The sequence below is a fragment of the Typopeltis vanoorti genome, chromosome 11, assembly GCF_054136105.1.
Source record: "Typopeltis vanoorti isolate ZY-2024b chromosome 11, IOZ_Tvanoo_1.0, whole genome shotgun sequence".
Taxonomy (NCBI): domain Eukaryota; kingdom Metazoa; phylum Arthropoda; class Arachnida; order Uropygi; family Thelyphonidae; genus Typopeltis; species Typopeltis vanoorti.
The window spans coordinates 91936596-91953310 of NC_143559.1; the positions used below are offsets into that span (position 1 = coordinate 91936596).

At 33.0% G+C, this 16715-nt stretch overlaps 1 protein-coding gene across 1 annotated transcript in view; it reads right to left on the reverse strand.

Annotated features, from left to right (window-relative positions):
• LOC150101851 (uncharacterized) overlaps positions 1–16715 on the reverse strand; it is a 126182-nt gene that overhangs the window by 40296 nt on the left and 69171 nt on the right. The window contains exons 5-7 of the mRNA XM_090400678.1: positions 13728–13784; positions 9780–10151; positions 5779–6090 (exon numbers count right to left, since the gene is read on the reverse strand). Coding sequence (XP_090256804.1) covers positions 5779–6090; positions 9780–10151; positions 13728–13784 — 741 coding nt within the window. The remainder of the gene's footprint in view (positions 1–5778; positions 6091–9779; positions 10152–13727; positions 13785–16715) is intronic.

Sequence of the window (16715 nt, forward strand, 5' to 3'; positions counted from 1 at the left end):
TAGAAGTATATAAAACAGTGTCAAAACCAGTTTTAAGTTATGGATCTGAGAGTTGTTAGAAATAAAGCACTTGATCAAAGAGTAGAGACCAGAGATATGAGAGTTCTGAAAGATTAAGAGGAGTGAACAGATGTTATCAATGGCAGAATCACATTAAAAATGAAGATATTAGGAAAGAACTTAATACTGTTAGAATTCAGGAATAAGGTAGTATGGTCACTTAAACAGAATGAGAGAGGAATATCTCACCTTTTGAGAAAACAGTCAGTTCTGACTGTTTTTTTGGGTGTTTGGAAGAAGTGTAAGAAGTGTGTGTGTGTGGGGGGGGTAGGCAATCAGGAGAATTAAAATAGAAAATGGAAAAAACCCGGGTTTTTCCCATTTTCTATTTTAATTCTCCTGATTGCCTACCCCCCCACACACACTTCTTCCAAACACCCTAACTGCAGTAGTTTGCACATCGCAAAAAGAAGAAAAGCCACAACACCCAGAAAAAAGGTATGTGTAAATTTCTCTTCATTTATGCTACATATATTTATTGGTAATACATCTACAATTCCCTAAGAATCCGTGAGTAAAAAAAAAAGTCAATGACATTTAAACAGGGACACTCCTAAACAGAAGCAGGCAAAATAGCCGTAAATATAATAGTTTGTAAATATAGCCGTAAATATAATAGGAGTAACATGGGAATTTTCCCAGAAAAAATAATATATACCAATAAAATATTGTTTTTATTGACAGAATTCACAAATTCCTGTATGGTTCAGAAGATGGTCTCAGAGAATAATTACTAAAAGTAGCTCTGCATTTATTAGAATGCTCATAATTAATTTCTCTGTCTTCTTCACAACTATTCCATTTGGACTTTGGTGAAATTTTAGAGTTTTTCTGTCACCTTATAAAGTGATTGCCTTTTAACTTTATTCATCTCTATATAGATTGTTTTTATACTCTGAGTGTTTAGTATTTACACAAGGGTTCAATTCCAATTGGTACAATGGCTTAACTATTTCTTTTAGAATCCAGAAAATCACTGACTCAAGATGAAATACAAAAATACACACTTTTAATAAAAACTAAAACAATATATATATATATATATATTTTAAATAAAAATATATAACTACAAAATACTGGATCCAGGTCCTTCTAAAATAAATCTACACTTCAGAGATTTTCTTATCCAGAAATATTAAAATCACCCATTCTGACTCATTCTATTACTGGATTGTTTAACATATACTTAATGTCTACCAGACTAAACACCTTGTTTTCACAATAACAAAATGTTTATAGTTTCTTTGTTGAGGCCTTTTCCAAAAATCTAACATTTTCTTCTTTTCCATAGGATTCTTCCCCCCCCCCCATCCCATATAGCAAATAATATTATTCCTCCTGTCTCACTGAAGTATAAATATTTCTTATCTCTTGCAGTTATTAGTTTTGGTTTTGTAACACATCAGCTAGTGATGTACCCGTTATTACAGTAAACCCTCAATTTTACGGACAAAATTTCCGGTCCATATGTCACGTGAAAATTAACACCCTTTTAATTTTAAAATGCTTTTAACCAAGCTTTGTTTATAATTAAATTAACAGGTTATTTTTGTTATTAATTTCCTGTTATTTTTAACAAATTTTGGCGAATAGGCCATCATATATTGGAAAAACACTGTAGTAATTTAGCCGACATAAATGGGTCACCGGTTATAAAGCATGTTCGGTGAATGATTAGCACATGATCACACCAATCGCGCTGTAATTGGTTTTTTTGTCGTGACTTTCTGTGGCAGTTTTAATGCATGCCAGCTGATGTTCCGACGTGCGCTAACATGCCCAGGTGTGCATTTGTTTACTCACGGTGAATGGTTTATGTATGTGTAAATCTACTTTATTATATAACGGACTTTCAGCGGATACCCCCTCGCCTGAATTAGTCCATTATATCGAGGTTTTACTGTATTATTATTGTTAAAATGAAATGTCAAGTATTTGAAATTTTGATGTACTTACTGGATTCTGATAATTGTACTACTTTCAATCCTGTTATTGTAATTTAAAATTATCAAGTGTTGTGTTTTGAAAACACATTCTCATTACGCTAACAGAGACATGTCAGCCATTATACTTAACTTCTTGCTTGTAATTTACATGGAGTGCACATGCTTGCCAAAGAGACTGATGGGCAATTGACAGCTGACAGGGAGAGTGTTTGGTATCAGAGTAACAAGGAAAACAAGAGAGAGCTAATGGAAGTTTAAGAACGCAGACTGGAGAATTTTATTCTTAAGAAATTTAAATTTTACGTGGCAGTCGAGAGAATATTGATAGTAGATTCCAAGGAATCATAAAACTGAGTCTTTAAAGCTGGAGGAGTTGAGACTGCCAATAAGTATTTATTAAAATAAAAGAAGATATTGCAGTCAGCATTCTAACTGATTGTTCAAGGAAATGCTGAATAAAAAATTTCATCTTCTGTCTTAAGGACACCGGATTTCTATGAAAAAAGCAATTGGTGAAATTTGAAACTGTAAAGTGGTTTAATATGAAGAGCTCTACTTAGATCTGTTGTTTATGAAGTAGTAGTTAGGGCCTAACAAAGGCCTTAACTGACTATGAACATTTTGTTATTGCGAAAACAAAGTGTTTAGTATGGTAGAGGTATTAAGTATATGCTAAACAATCTAGTAATAGAATGAGTCAGAGAATGGGTGATTTTAATACTTTTTGATAAGAAAATCTCTAAAGTGTAGATTTATTTTAGAAGGCCTTAGATCCAGTTAATTTTGTAGTTATTCATGTAATTTTATTTTAGTGTATATACATTGTTTTAGTTTCATTAAATGTATATATATTTTTATTTGGTCTTGAATCAGTGATTTACCAGATTCTAAAAGAAATAATTTAGTCATTGCACCAATTGGAATTGAACCTGTGTGTAATTAATAAACAATCTGAGTATAAAAATCTTTTTTAAAGAGACAATCTCAAAACAAATGCTGCAGTTGACTAACAGGATTTATTCAACCTATTTATCCAAGACGAACTTTCTTAAGCTATTTCTTAATAATACAGTGATCTTATCATAATATCTCTTCAATCTGTGCACCATAATAAACCTATTTGGATGTTAATATCTACAACCCAACAGGCTAAAGGTATTATTATGATAAGAGCAATGTATCATAATTTATTCGTGTAGAACAAATTGTGGAAAAACCTTTTTTCCTTCAGATCTTGGGTAATTATTTTACAAAACATTTCATTATTATTACATGACACCTCCAGATGTCCTAACACTCATCGAGGGAGTGCCCTCCCTCGATGAGTGTTAGGACACCTGGACATATATCTCACTCCACATTCCTCAGTCATCATCTACACCAGCGCCATCTACTGCCTACCACTACCACTAATATTTCCACATACAATCACAAACATCCATGCCCACGGGGATTAGAACCCACAACCTTTTGGCTGGAGAGCAGGATATGCTAACCACTCGGCCGACCAGACTGGCAAATTCATTATTAATAAATATATTAAAATTATTTGAAGTATGGCAGATTAATTGTTGGTTACGATTCCAACTTTTCCAACCAATTCTAGTGTGCAAACTCTTGATAGATCAGAACATTTTGTCTTTTAGTGATTCTCTTCCCATGGTGGAAAATGTTTATGCTGCTCAAAACCACGCACACATAAGACAATTATCATCATAAACTTCTTTCATCATCTTCAAAGTTTACATGGCCCTTTTATCCAGCTAAACATAACTTAATATTGACTCAGTGGGTTTGGCTTCCACTAATGAGACTTCAATAAAGGTCAAAACTGGTCTCAGTAGTGACCCCTTCCCATAATGCAAAGCACTTACCTTTCAGAGGTGTATAATTCTATGCATTATGAGAAGGGGTCACTACCCAGACCAGGAATTTGAAGTTCGATGGTTATATAGCAAAATTGCAAATACAACTCAAGATAATTGAAATGCTGAAACAAATATCAATGTGTAAGGATAAGGAAGTCATTTTACCTCTTTACGAGGCCTTGATCCAACCTCACCTGAAATATTGTGCACAGTATTCCAGGTAAATTTTTGACTGTGTTATAAGACATTTCTTGATGAAATTTTTAATTATATGGAAAGTGGGAAAAAGGACAGCGAAGAATTTCTGGAAGTTGGGTTTGTGTGCAATTAAGACAGGTTTGAGAGTTTTCTTTTTTCCCTCCCCTCTCACATAGCAGTGAGTGAGTGAGTAGAACAGATTGCCAGGTGAAGTGAGTATATATAGTGTGAATGAGTTTAACAGAAGGTGTGATTTGACTTCCTGAAGATATCGGAAAAAAATAAGAACTGTACCATTTTGAAGCGCTTATCTCTTGGCACCTTATACATATTTCAAAACTTAAATACAGATCCTTGTTATATTCTGAAGATTTCTCAACTATGTCTTTGTTTAAAGGGCACATAGTCTCAACTCCCTATTTAGCCAGAATCCAGCATGCTTTCCTATTTCTCTTTCATAATTTTTCTTAATCTCTTTTCAAGGATGCCTACATAAATCTCATCCAAAACTCAGTAAGGAAATTCATCCATACTCTCACATTAAGTTTTATTTTAATTTTTTTATGGAATAAAAAATTGAAATAAAATTAAATAAATTTTTATTTCAATATTGAAATAAAAATTTAGGATATAGAAAAAAAAGTACTATTCCAGTACCTTTTTCTATATCTAATACTGATGGCATCCTACCAGGATTTTCTACCACTGTTTATTTCATACTATGGCTATCCCTTCTGTTTGAATCTGCTTCATTCTATCATCTCAGTATTACAAATTATTTTTTCTTTTTCTTTATATAATTTAGTTTTCCTAATAACTGAAACTCCTTTATTACTTATCTTAGAATCTTCTGTGGGACCAGTGGCACAATAAGCTCATTATCCAATTTCTCATTTTGAAATTTGTCCACACCACTTGAAATTTCTTGCCTTTCAACAAGTTTACCTTCATGTCTAGTGTTGATTATTACAGCTACCCCTTCCTTTACCTGATCATTACTGCCCAAATATAACATCTAAGTTATTTCCTCATCTTCTTGGTATCAAATTATGTCACCATGCTATTTCCATAATTGCTCTGCTTAACTACCTTTTCAATAGATGCTTTTTACACTGTTCATACCTTCTAAGTTGGTTCAAACTGAGGTTATTAAGTAAAAAATAATTAAATACTTGTTACTTAATACTTTCTAGTTGACTTACTTTACACAGGCAGATTCCCACTAACAGAAAAACAGGCAGGGATAGAATTCTTGAAGCAATGATAAAATTGCATGAAACGATTGTCAAATTAACCAACTTGTATGCAGTGACTTTGAAAATCATTTCACACTTTGGCAAGAAAGTACAGATAATGCTCAGCCAAATAACAGATATCACTGAAAAAGCTTCAGAATTGTATAATTGTCTGTGAACACCTTTAGCAAGTAAATGATCTTCAACACTTAATGTGAGACCATCACACAAAGTTGCTAATAGAAAAATAAATGACGTTGAAAAAGCATCACATTTGGCCTCTAGAGTAGGTTATGGAATTATCATACCTTTAGATCATTCAGGGTGATAATGTAATAAAAATTTACAACCATCTGCAAATGGAATAAAAAACAATAAACCTATGCTTGGCTAGTTTTATAAATCATAAAAAAGCAATGTGCAACTAAAAAAATGAATGAATTCCGCAAATAACTGTGTTCAAAATCTTACCTTCAGATTCCACTTCATCATCCTCTTCTTCATCAGAAATATCAAACTCATCTTCCTCTTCATCATCATCTTCACTTTCTGGTTGATCATTGTCATCGTCGTCTTCGTCATCATCATCATCATCTAGATTTAGAACAGTTTTCTCTTTTGATTTTCTATTAACTGTACCTGATATGTCTCCAGATATAGAAGAGTTCTTTCTTTTCAATTTTGTAGATGAATGCAACTCAACTTTCATAGGACTCTGTGAAATTTTTAATTTTTTATTTGTTTTCCTCAGGGAACCAGAATTTTTTCTCTTTTTTATGTTGACTGCAATACAAAATAAAAGTGTATTAGATGGAATTACCACATAATTTATGTATATGTACACACACAAAATTTATCTTCCTTCATACATTTATTTTATCAGCTGTTAGAATGAAATGCAAATGAACTTGTTTGATCCCCCCCCCCATTACTTTATTGGTAAGGGAGTAAAGCTTTTGCTTTATCACTAAGATATTAAGAGAAAGAGGAAAAGTGTCATATTAGGGCAGCAATTCCCAAATTACGACTCATGGCTAGGTAGCAGTCCTCAGAAAATTTAAGAGTCCAAATGTAGAATGAGCTGTCACTAGAGAAAATCAAGCTATAAACAATTTTAAAAAATGAGAGAATTAAACAGAAATGTATAACAATTGTTTATTCAAGATTAATAACAGAGAGAGAGAATACTTCATCTGGCTGTCATAACCAATGGATTATAACATTATACCATTGCTATAGTGACTTGTACAGAACAGGCAATATATGCATAATATTAATTGCTAGTCAATTCACTTTTTTTTTTTGTGACACAGTGGAATTGCTCTAATGGTTTGCTCGATTTGTTTCTGAAATGCAGTCCAGTCGGACCTGTGGAGATTCCATCTAATGATTGGTGTTCTGCTGATGACTGGGATTGATGTTCCTATCTCTATTAATGTAGGACGATGTTGACTATTAGGGAATCTGTTAAGGATGGTTCTGGTTGATGGTAGAGGGTGGTCTTCGGAGTCTTTAGTGACAATGCACAGATCTGGGGTGTAGGTTCTGTTCCATCTGGCTGAGTGAAGAGTGCCATCCTCCTTGGCATCATAATTCAAATACAAGTTATATGTATCCATCCAGTTAGCTAGATTATTATCATCCCTGTTGTTAGAGGAATAGCCCCACATAGTGTGACACAGTAAAGTATACAGATTAAACAATATAAAAAAAATTAGAGAAATAAACAGAAATGTATAACAAGTGTTTACTCAAGTTTAATAACACACACACACACACACACACACACACACACACACACACACACACACACACACACACACACACGCACGCACGCACGCACGTTGATCTGGGCTGTTATAACCAATGGATTATAATGTGATGCCATTCTGCTATAGGTGACTTGTACAGAACAGACCATATACGCACAATATTAATTTTTTTTTAAATGTGGTTACTACCCACGAAAGGTTATTATTAAATCTATAGTACTTTGTACTATGAGTGGGCAAGGATCCCCCCATTTTTGCCAATTTTATATATTTTGTTGTAAATTTTTTTATTTTTTACATTGTCCAGAAACCTTGCTCTAGAGACCAAACATGAAACTTTTTCAGCCACTTCAGGACTCCAATAAGCAGGAGGTGGTCTCGTGCCGGTTGATGAAATTCATCTTCCATCTAAATCGTTAGTCAATTCATTTTTTTTTTTTTGACAGTAAAGTGTACAGAGTTTTTTTTTTTTTTTTATTTATTTTTAATGAAATACCATCATCTACAATATGGTATAAATGGCTTAACAGAAATATGACCTAAGAGTTCAGTTCACAGCCTACTTATGTGACATTTCTTCAAGTGAGTTTAAATTCAAAAGATATTAACAATTAAAAAGTTGCAGCAGCAATAAAAAAAAAAAAAAAGAAATCACTTATGAGCAAAAGGAGTTGTGGAGGGGTAGGCATTTTAAATCTTATATATTTTAACTGAATTACAAAAGCAGTAACCAGAAATGAGTATGTAATTTCTGCAATAAATAAATACCTTTAGTGATTTAAATCAAGCTTAAATGAATATGTGGTGCTTAAGGGTCAAAGCTGTATAACTGAGAGGAGACCTCCACATAGCATTTAAAGGAATGTGGAGAACCGACCAGGGCTTCTGACCTAATGTCCAATCCTCACCTTCTCATGGTGCACCCTGTTGGGTATCGACTTGGATACTGAATGAACAATGATGGGCTGGCAATTTGGGATTTAGCCGACCAAATTGTATTCTTATTGGTTAAACCAAAATAAAAAAATGATGGTACAACATGACAAAATTTCATGCTGGCTGGGGCGTCACCGGTTAAACAAGGCCCGGGTTTTTGCCAGGGAACCAGCGAAAAGTCAGCTACTGGAACAAATCTGAAAACAAACCCCAACTCAACATCACCAGAGTTAAAGATCGGTACTATCAATGTAAGAAGCCTGAATGGCAAAGAAATGGAGCTAGCTGAAGAATTAGATAAGTTATTCATTATCTATATGGATCACATTATGAAGGAAAGTGGTATTAAACATGATATCAAAATTGGAGATGTTAATGTCAGCTCTTTGCTTTATGTGGATGATGTTATACTTCTAAATAAATCCGCTACAAGTCTGCAAGATTCTCTGACTAAATTGAATAGCGTTGTAATAGATATGGTATGAAGGTCAGCAATAAAAAGACAAAGGTGATGAAAATAGGCAGAATCATTGAAAATGTCAGCTGTGTTGTGAATGGAGAACCTATGGAACAAGTAAAACATTTCAGCTACTTAGGCACGATTTTTACTGAAGATGGTAAATTAAATATAGAAATAGACAACAGAATCAGCAAAGCTGGTATGGTGGGAAGTCAACTGAATAAATTCATATGGAATAAGAGAGAAATTAGTCAAAACACTAAATTAGCTGTATGCAAGACAGTGTTCAAACCAGTTTTAACTTATGGATCTGAGAGCTGGGTCAGAAGTAAATCACTCGACCAAAGACTAGAGACTGCAGATATGAGAGTCCTGAGAAAGATTATAGGCATGAACAGATGGCATCAATGGCAATATCATATTAAAAATGAGGATATTAGGAAAGAACTTGACATTGTCAGCATTCAGGAATGTGTTAGCAGAGCTAATCTCAGGTGGTATAGTCACTTAAACAGAATGGGTGAAGAAAGATTAGCAAAACAAGTGTTTTCTGCCAGGTTGGCAGGAAAACAACCCAGAGGGAGACCAAGACATATGTGGATTGATACGGTACAAAGTGCCTTAGACGATAGAAATATAAGATCTAATAATGTCGGAGTCTTGAAAAGTAACAGACTGATTTGGAGGAAATTATAGATAGGAAGTTAGTAATGATATAATTTTTTCATGTAGTACTATCATATCCTGTACACCCCTTGTGGGTACATGGCAGGAATTTGATGATGATGATGATTAAATGAATATTTTCCTCCAAATTTACATTAGTAAAACCTGGGTCAAAAACCAATTAACTATGAAAATAAAAATGAAGAGATTACCAATGAACAAGTCAGTAATGGATTCATTAAACGAACTTTCCTGAGAACCTTGCTCAAAACATCCTTGATTGTCATGCGATGTTAAACATTAATTCTCATTATTTTTTTTATTTAAAAATTAATAAATACACATAAGGCATAATGTAATATATGGTAGTACACATTCACTTATTTAATTCAGCACATTACATTCATATATGCTTGGAATGAATCTGTGTGCACAGCAATAAAAAAACTGAAACGAACCAGTTTCCAGTTTCAGAGAAATGCTATATTAGTCTACTTTAATTTAGTTTCTCACTTTCAAAAATACAAGGTACTAATTATGATAAAACAAAGTATATTCAGGTAAATATAATATGTCACCTAAATAACATTTGCTGATAAAAAATATCTACAATATTTTTAAATAGATTGAAAACTAACCATTTTCATCTTCTGATTCATCTTCAGAATCGTCATCACTTGTACCAGACAGGACTATCTCACTACTCTCTTCTTCAGAATTTTCTTCTTCTTCTTCCTCCTCATTTTCATTAACTTTTTTTTGTTTCTTCTTCTTCTTTAAAGGAACCTTTGGTATCCTTTTTCGAGTCGAACTAGGCATCTCATCTGTCCAGTGATTCTGATACTCAGCACTCTTTTTATCACTCTGATTAGTTTTACACTTCCTTTGTCCTTCTCTGCTCTCATTGGGATCTGATACAATTAGCTCATTTCTAGGGTAGTATGGTGTCCCTTTTCTTACAGTATACTTATTTATAGAATTTGGCAATTTCTTTTTTTTCTTCTGCTGAGCTGAAAAAGAAAATTGTCAGTACAAATTAAGTAACAGCATGATATACTTAATTTGTCAGTATACAACTTAAAAAAAAAAGTGCATCTCAGTAGGAATGTGAAAGGCAGGGGAATCATATTTGTGTTGATCTATCCCAACAAATTAGTTACTTATACAAAATAAGTATTACTCTAAGAAGTAGTCTATGAAAAATTGGTATTCAGCTAATTCAGCATGAGAAAGAAAAAAACACAATCCATTTTGTTCCTGAACAAAATAAAACATAAGTCAACGTTTTCCAAATTTGTCATTTATTCAGAATAATTCAGCATAATACTCTGTTCAGTTTTTATTAATTTAATATTCTTAGCTTGAGGTTTAATGATGACTCATATCAAGAAACATGTTCTAATAACTGAACATGAGTTTTCCTTCTCTTTTATTAGATAATAATTGTATCATACAGACCAACAAAAAGAGAATGAATTTTTTTTTTTTTTGGCATAAATAACACAAGAGTTATAAGTTAAAGGTAAATTTAATTATTTTAATTAAATTAAGCTAAAAGTTATAAAGTAATAACGCTTTGCAACACAAGTTATATGCCAATTATGATAACGCACATCAGGATTTTAACGTCAAAAAACCCTTCATTCGAGTAGTCTGTAAACAGTAGTCAAATGAAGTTTTTTTTTTTTTTTTTTTAAAGAAAAGATCAGCAGTATCTATCTAATGTCTCAGAATACCAAGCTTAAGCACTAAAGTAAGTGACATTAATAAAGATGGAAAGAAAGAGAAGCACCTGAAACTGGATAGTTCATACTAGCTGATGAATCAGGAACTAAGCGAGTAGCAAACTATAAATTAACTAGAAGGAGCAACTGAAGAGAATATAGATGCTGTGATTAGCAGAGATCCAATGAAAAGTCAGTTAAATATACTATCAGGTAAGACCAAGTAACTATAATTAACTCAGAAGCATGTATCATGCTGGACCTCATAGAATTCATGATATACATACCAAAACTGCATAACAATTGTCCTCTTGTCACACTGTTAATTCTACAAGCAGTCTGACTTACAAAATTTGTGTCCATCTATCATCTGCCAATTGATCACAGTGATTTTACATATAAAAAAATTCTACAGAATTTCTTAAAAAATAAGATATAAAACTAGAATATTCTAATGCTATGAGTAGTTTCAACATTGTATCTCAATTTCATCAATGTACCTCAGTCTGAGGTTAGGAATTTCCAATGGATACTAGAATTATTCAAATTTATTATCAAATGGATATTTTACCTGGAAAAATAAACTTGCAGATTAAAGGAATTGCTATGGATCCCATTATTGACAAAATTTGTCAACTTTTATCTTGAACATTCAGAAAGAAAAAAATTAATATAAATTCCAAACCATCTCTTTGGTTAAGCTATATGGATGTCATTTTAAAAACAGATCAACAGTTACAATCTTTCTTACAGAAAATTGATAATTTACATCCTAGAACATACTTGGAGGGGAAAAATATATATATCAAGCAATATCATTTTTGGTTGTCTAAAGTAAACAAGAAACTGATGAGTGTCTACGTTTCACTGCAAACCAACAATAATTAAGCAATGCCTTTGATAAGCAGCACATTACTTATAAATGAATAAATTATAAATATAAACCGTATGAAATATTAAAATGAACAATTTAAATTCTAAACGAAAACTGAATTTGGAGATTACATTTTTCTAAGTGCACTACCAAGAGTACTATATCCTGTCTAAAATTTGGATAAAGGATTGGCCAGCTGAGTATCAATACATAGACCATAAAACATGAATGATATCCATTACATTACAATTAATAGGAAAAGAAGGTAGACTTTTGATATTGCCAGGATTATGGTCTACAACAGCAACAGTGTGGGACTGAGATAGGACTGAAACTAAGCAAAGAAAACAAACCATCAACACAACCATTGTTAGAACATAGAATATTTTAATGCTATGCAAGACTAGCAAACTAGAATCACTTCAAAAGGGAATAAAAAATGGATTGGCAGATGTTTCATACATCAGCAGAGATCCTTTAGTTTGGAAAATATAAAATATGAAACAGGCATTCAATTTCTTCTTAATAAAACTAAAGCAGGATATACACTACTTAATGAAACAATTAAGGTAGAAAGATTTGAAGCAAAAGTATAAAATCTCAGTAGTTCAGGTGTATGTACCAATATTAGATAGCATGGAGGAAAATGAGCTCTTTTATGCACTGCTAAAACAGTGAAGCCAATACTGAAGAGGTATTAATAATGACAAGAGATTGGAATGTAAAAGTTGGGATAGATAATGAAGGTTGCAAAAGAGCATTGGGAAAGTACGATTTTAGAGCATGAAAATGGATGGATATGGTGATCAAACAAGAAACTAACAATATGACAGATGTGATTATGATCAAAAGAAGATATGTAGTAACAATAAAACAGCAGTATCAAACTTTTCAGAGAGCAGATATAGAGTCAGATCATAATCTAGTTATTGCCAATATTAAGGTAAAACTTGAAAATACAACTGTATAGAAAAATGCAGAAAAAAAATCAAAAGTAGATAAAAAGAAAAGAATGAATAATTACTGCAACAAAAGAAGCAATTATGGAGGCTGTTCTGGAAAAGATTCAGAAGCATCATGCAAGAGACACTGAAGTTGGCACAATAAAACACCTTTATTCCCCCATCCCTGAGATGGAAGAGCAATAGAGCCAAATTGCAATGAAGCTTAAAAAAAAAAAAAAAACAGTTACAATGGATAGAAGACCAGTGTAAAGATACAGAGAGGTAGTATGGAATGAATAAATCTAAGAAGTTATATAACATGTAATAAAGATAGAAGAAATGGTAAAGTACTAATGAGGAACACAAAAGATTTGAATGAAAACATTATTGCCAAGTATTAAAAGGTAAAGCTGACATTCTAAAAGAATGTAGATACAAAAGTAGTGAAATTGCTAAGAAAACAAGTAATTAAAAAGATAGAATTAGAGAAAGATGATTAAATATATCAGAAAAAGTGATACTTGCATGGAAAGAAAGGTGCTTAAAACACGGACAAGATTAATATGAGTGACAACACATAAGAACGATATATGTTAGAATATTAAAACAATTACACAATTACAGAAAACAACTGCCCTAACAAGTGTTGTTGATGGTATTGAGAGAGAGAAAAAAAACAGATGGAAGAATATAATTTCTGAAGGATTCAGAAAAGACCAATGTACTATATAACAGATACTGCCACTGTGATTAATAACAGAGAAGGCTCAGCAAAAGAATGTTTTGCTGACTTGCCAAAGTCATTGAGAAATTTACAGTGTTAGGAATCATATGGAGTGGATAAGTACAATTAAGATATTGATAATGCAGAGATAAGGGATAAAATACAGAGAATTATGTTCCTCAAAATATCAGTTATTGTATGAAAACAAAAAAACCTATACTTTAACATGTTATATAAAAAAAAAAGCTAACAGATGCATACCTCCCCCCCCCCCAAAAAAAATCAGTGATATGATACAAAGTTACAAAACAGACAAATACCTTTTTCAGGTGTCCAATCTTCTCCATCACTTTCATCCTCATCATCCAGTTCCATCACTGGAAGTTATAAAATAATTATTTTATAGCCTGAATAACTAAGTGAAATAACTGACCTAGGAAATTTCATACTAAATTCTTTAGATACATATTATATTATGCTTCTTTTTCTCTGCTATATAAAGATACTGTGAACACCAATTTTTTTTTTTTTTTTTTTTACTTTGAACAGATGTATCTGAATTTTTTTTAATTATGACCACATAATGAGAAAGAACAGCATAAGATACCAGTGTAAAAATAAACATTTTTATACTGGTTCAGAAGAATTCAACAAAGCTATAAGTAGTATTTTAAACATTTTGTTTAAAATATTACTTATAGCTTTGTTGAATTTAAAGATTTAAAGCTGGGAACTAAATAGAGATGAAAAAACTCCTACAAGGTTTTAGCAAAGGTGCATGAAGTATCACATTTTTTAATAGATTTATATAAGCAATATCCATGAAATATTTGTAGAGAAAGCATGCAACAGAAATTAAGTATTTGTATGAAAGACAATTCTAGGCAATAGTAGACAATGATTACTTTACTCTGAATGCTTTCATTTAACATTTAATAATATCTGAATAATTTCATTTAACCCTTTTCAGTTAAGGGTTTTTTTTTTTTGAGAAAGCATTCGCAATATCATTATGCAAGCTCTTTCATGAAGCCAAGGACTTATCAAGAGAGGCCCTCTTCTATGTAACAATGCCTAAATACCTATTATAACTTTAAAAATTCACAAAATGCAAACACAACATCCACTGGTGGCTCATTCCATATATTCACTAAATGCATGAGAGTCTAGAGTAGGTGCCTTCCCTCGTTGAGTCTTTGGACTCCCTGGAGGCGTCTAATAATAATAATGGAGTTATCTTGTTCTCCAACTCAATTTCCTAATGAGTTAGGAAATTGCTACATGTACTCATGTAACAATGCCTCTACTTGGATATTCAACTCAAGTTGAATAACCAAGTTGAACCAAATGCCTCTACTTGGATATTCAACTCAAGTTGAATAACCAAGTAGAAGCATTGCTAATTCTGTTCCATGGTCTTTCAGCACCATTGCTGATATCTCATCCAATCCTACAGCTGTGTACAAAGTGGAGCTATTGCAGCCTTTTAATACCACTGTTTCATCTGCCTCTATCCATTTAATTCGTTCCACCTCAATGTCCAGAAAGCTAATATCTGCTTAAAATGAATACCTTACTAAAGTGACTGCACAACAATTCAGCCATTTCTATATACTTCTGGAGATGTAGTCAATTATAGTTTCCTTCAAATATCTTTACCACTTCATATTGCCTTCTGAGTCTATAATAATCACCTGCCTTGCTGTTCAATGTATATCCTCTTTTTTTTTTTTTTTTTAATTCAAAACTCTCAGATAATTTACCACCTCCCATTAAGCAACATGACTGGAAGCAAAATAGTTACCTCATTTATATATACATATAAATATACATATATGTATATACATTTTCAGATTCTATTTGCTGCATCCAATATTCTTGCTCTGTGTCCCATCATGTGTTGATTAAGATAGTTAAGCTACATCTAGCATGACTTATCCTCATTCCAGTTTATATCCTCACAGCTGAATTATCCATAATGGTTCTGCTTGTGTCCATATGCAGTTCAGTCCTCTTCTGATGACTCTGGCCTGTAACAGCATTCAACTATGTCTTTTGCTCTGACCTCTATTTCACACCAAATCATCAACCTGTCTGCACCAGGTTGATGGTTTGGTGATACTGCCACCATCATCTGGGATCTCTACTCTGGTTGGATTTAATTCCCTCTTGAATTCATCTGCATTTCCACTCTTTCAATCTGCCTGTCCTTTCTAACTAAACTGTTCCTACCAGGTCTCAGTAATGTCAATTTTTGGTCCCAGGTCAGTACATCCGACATAAGTATCAATATAAATATCAAATAAATAATAATGACATACGTAAACATATATGATAACCAACTGTCAGGCTGATGTGTGTTTGTTCAAGCAGCTTGAAACTTGAGTTTTAAACAAATTGCTTCAATTGATACATCAACTAACTTCCTAATCCCAGTGCTGAAATCATTGTTCTTCTCTGAAAAAACTAGTCACACCATTTTAGTGTCATCCCTTCCATACTGTTAGATCTTGAATGGGAGAATTTATTGAAAATTTAATTCATTCAAGATGTAACAAGTCTAACATATTAGCAAGGAGAAACTTGTACTTAAGCAAACAAAAGGATTGTAAATAGGGCCACAAATACCTTTGAATGTAGTATTATATAAGAAAACTTGTTTATTCAAATCTAAGTAAAGATTTCCAGTTTGTAAAATGTAACTATAACAAGGTATTCTGTGTGAAATAAAATGTTTATCAAGATGTAAACAAAAGTCCAAAGTTCGCGGGCGGACCGTTCAGGTGAAAGTTTGGCTTGAGGCATCATTTTCCCGTGAAAATGCTACACAAGGAGACACAATATAACGGATCATCTTGCAGGCGAAGGAGACGAGTACCATGCAGAAGAACATGGCAGTAAAGAGGGCACCAAGGATGCAGAATAAAAGGGATTTGCTCCCCCTCTCTCGAGGCTTTTTGTCTTGTTCTCCTGATCCTTTCCGGGTGTTTTATGTGGTTGGATACTCGCCTTCTGATGGATTCCGGATAACCATGAGATGTTAGATGTCGGCACCCGCAGTTCCAGCGCCCTGACTAGCTATCTCCTCAGGACGGAATTCCTGAACTGGCAACTCTGACTAGAACTAGCAGCACCAGAACCAGAAAAATGTGGGCACATCGCCAGATGTTCGGTAAAGCCAAGCAGGATGACCTCTATGAGTAACCATGTGGATAAAGGCCTAGCAAAGATGTTCTGACCCCAATTCAAGAAAGAAGGATCGGGCTGTGTAAGACGAAAATGTGAATTAAGTGACAGATCTGTTAATC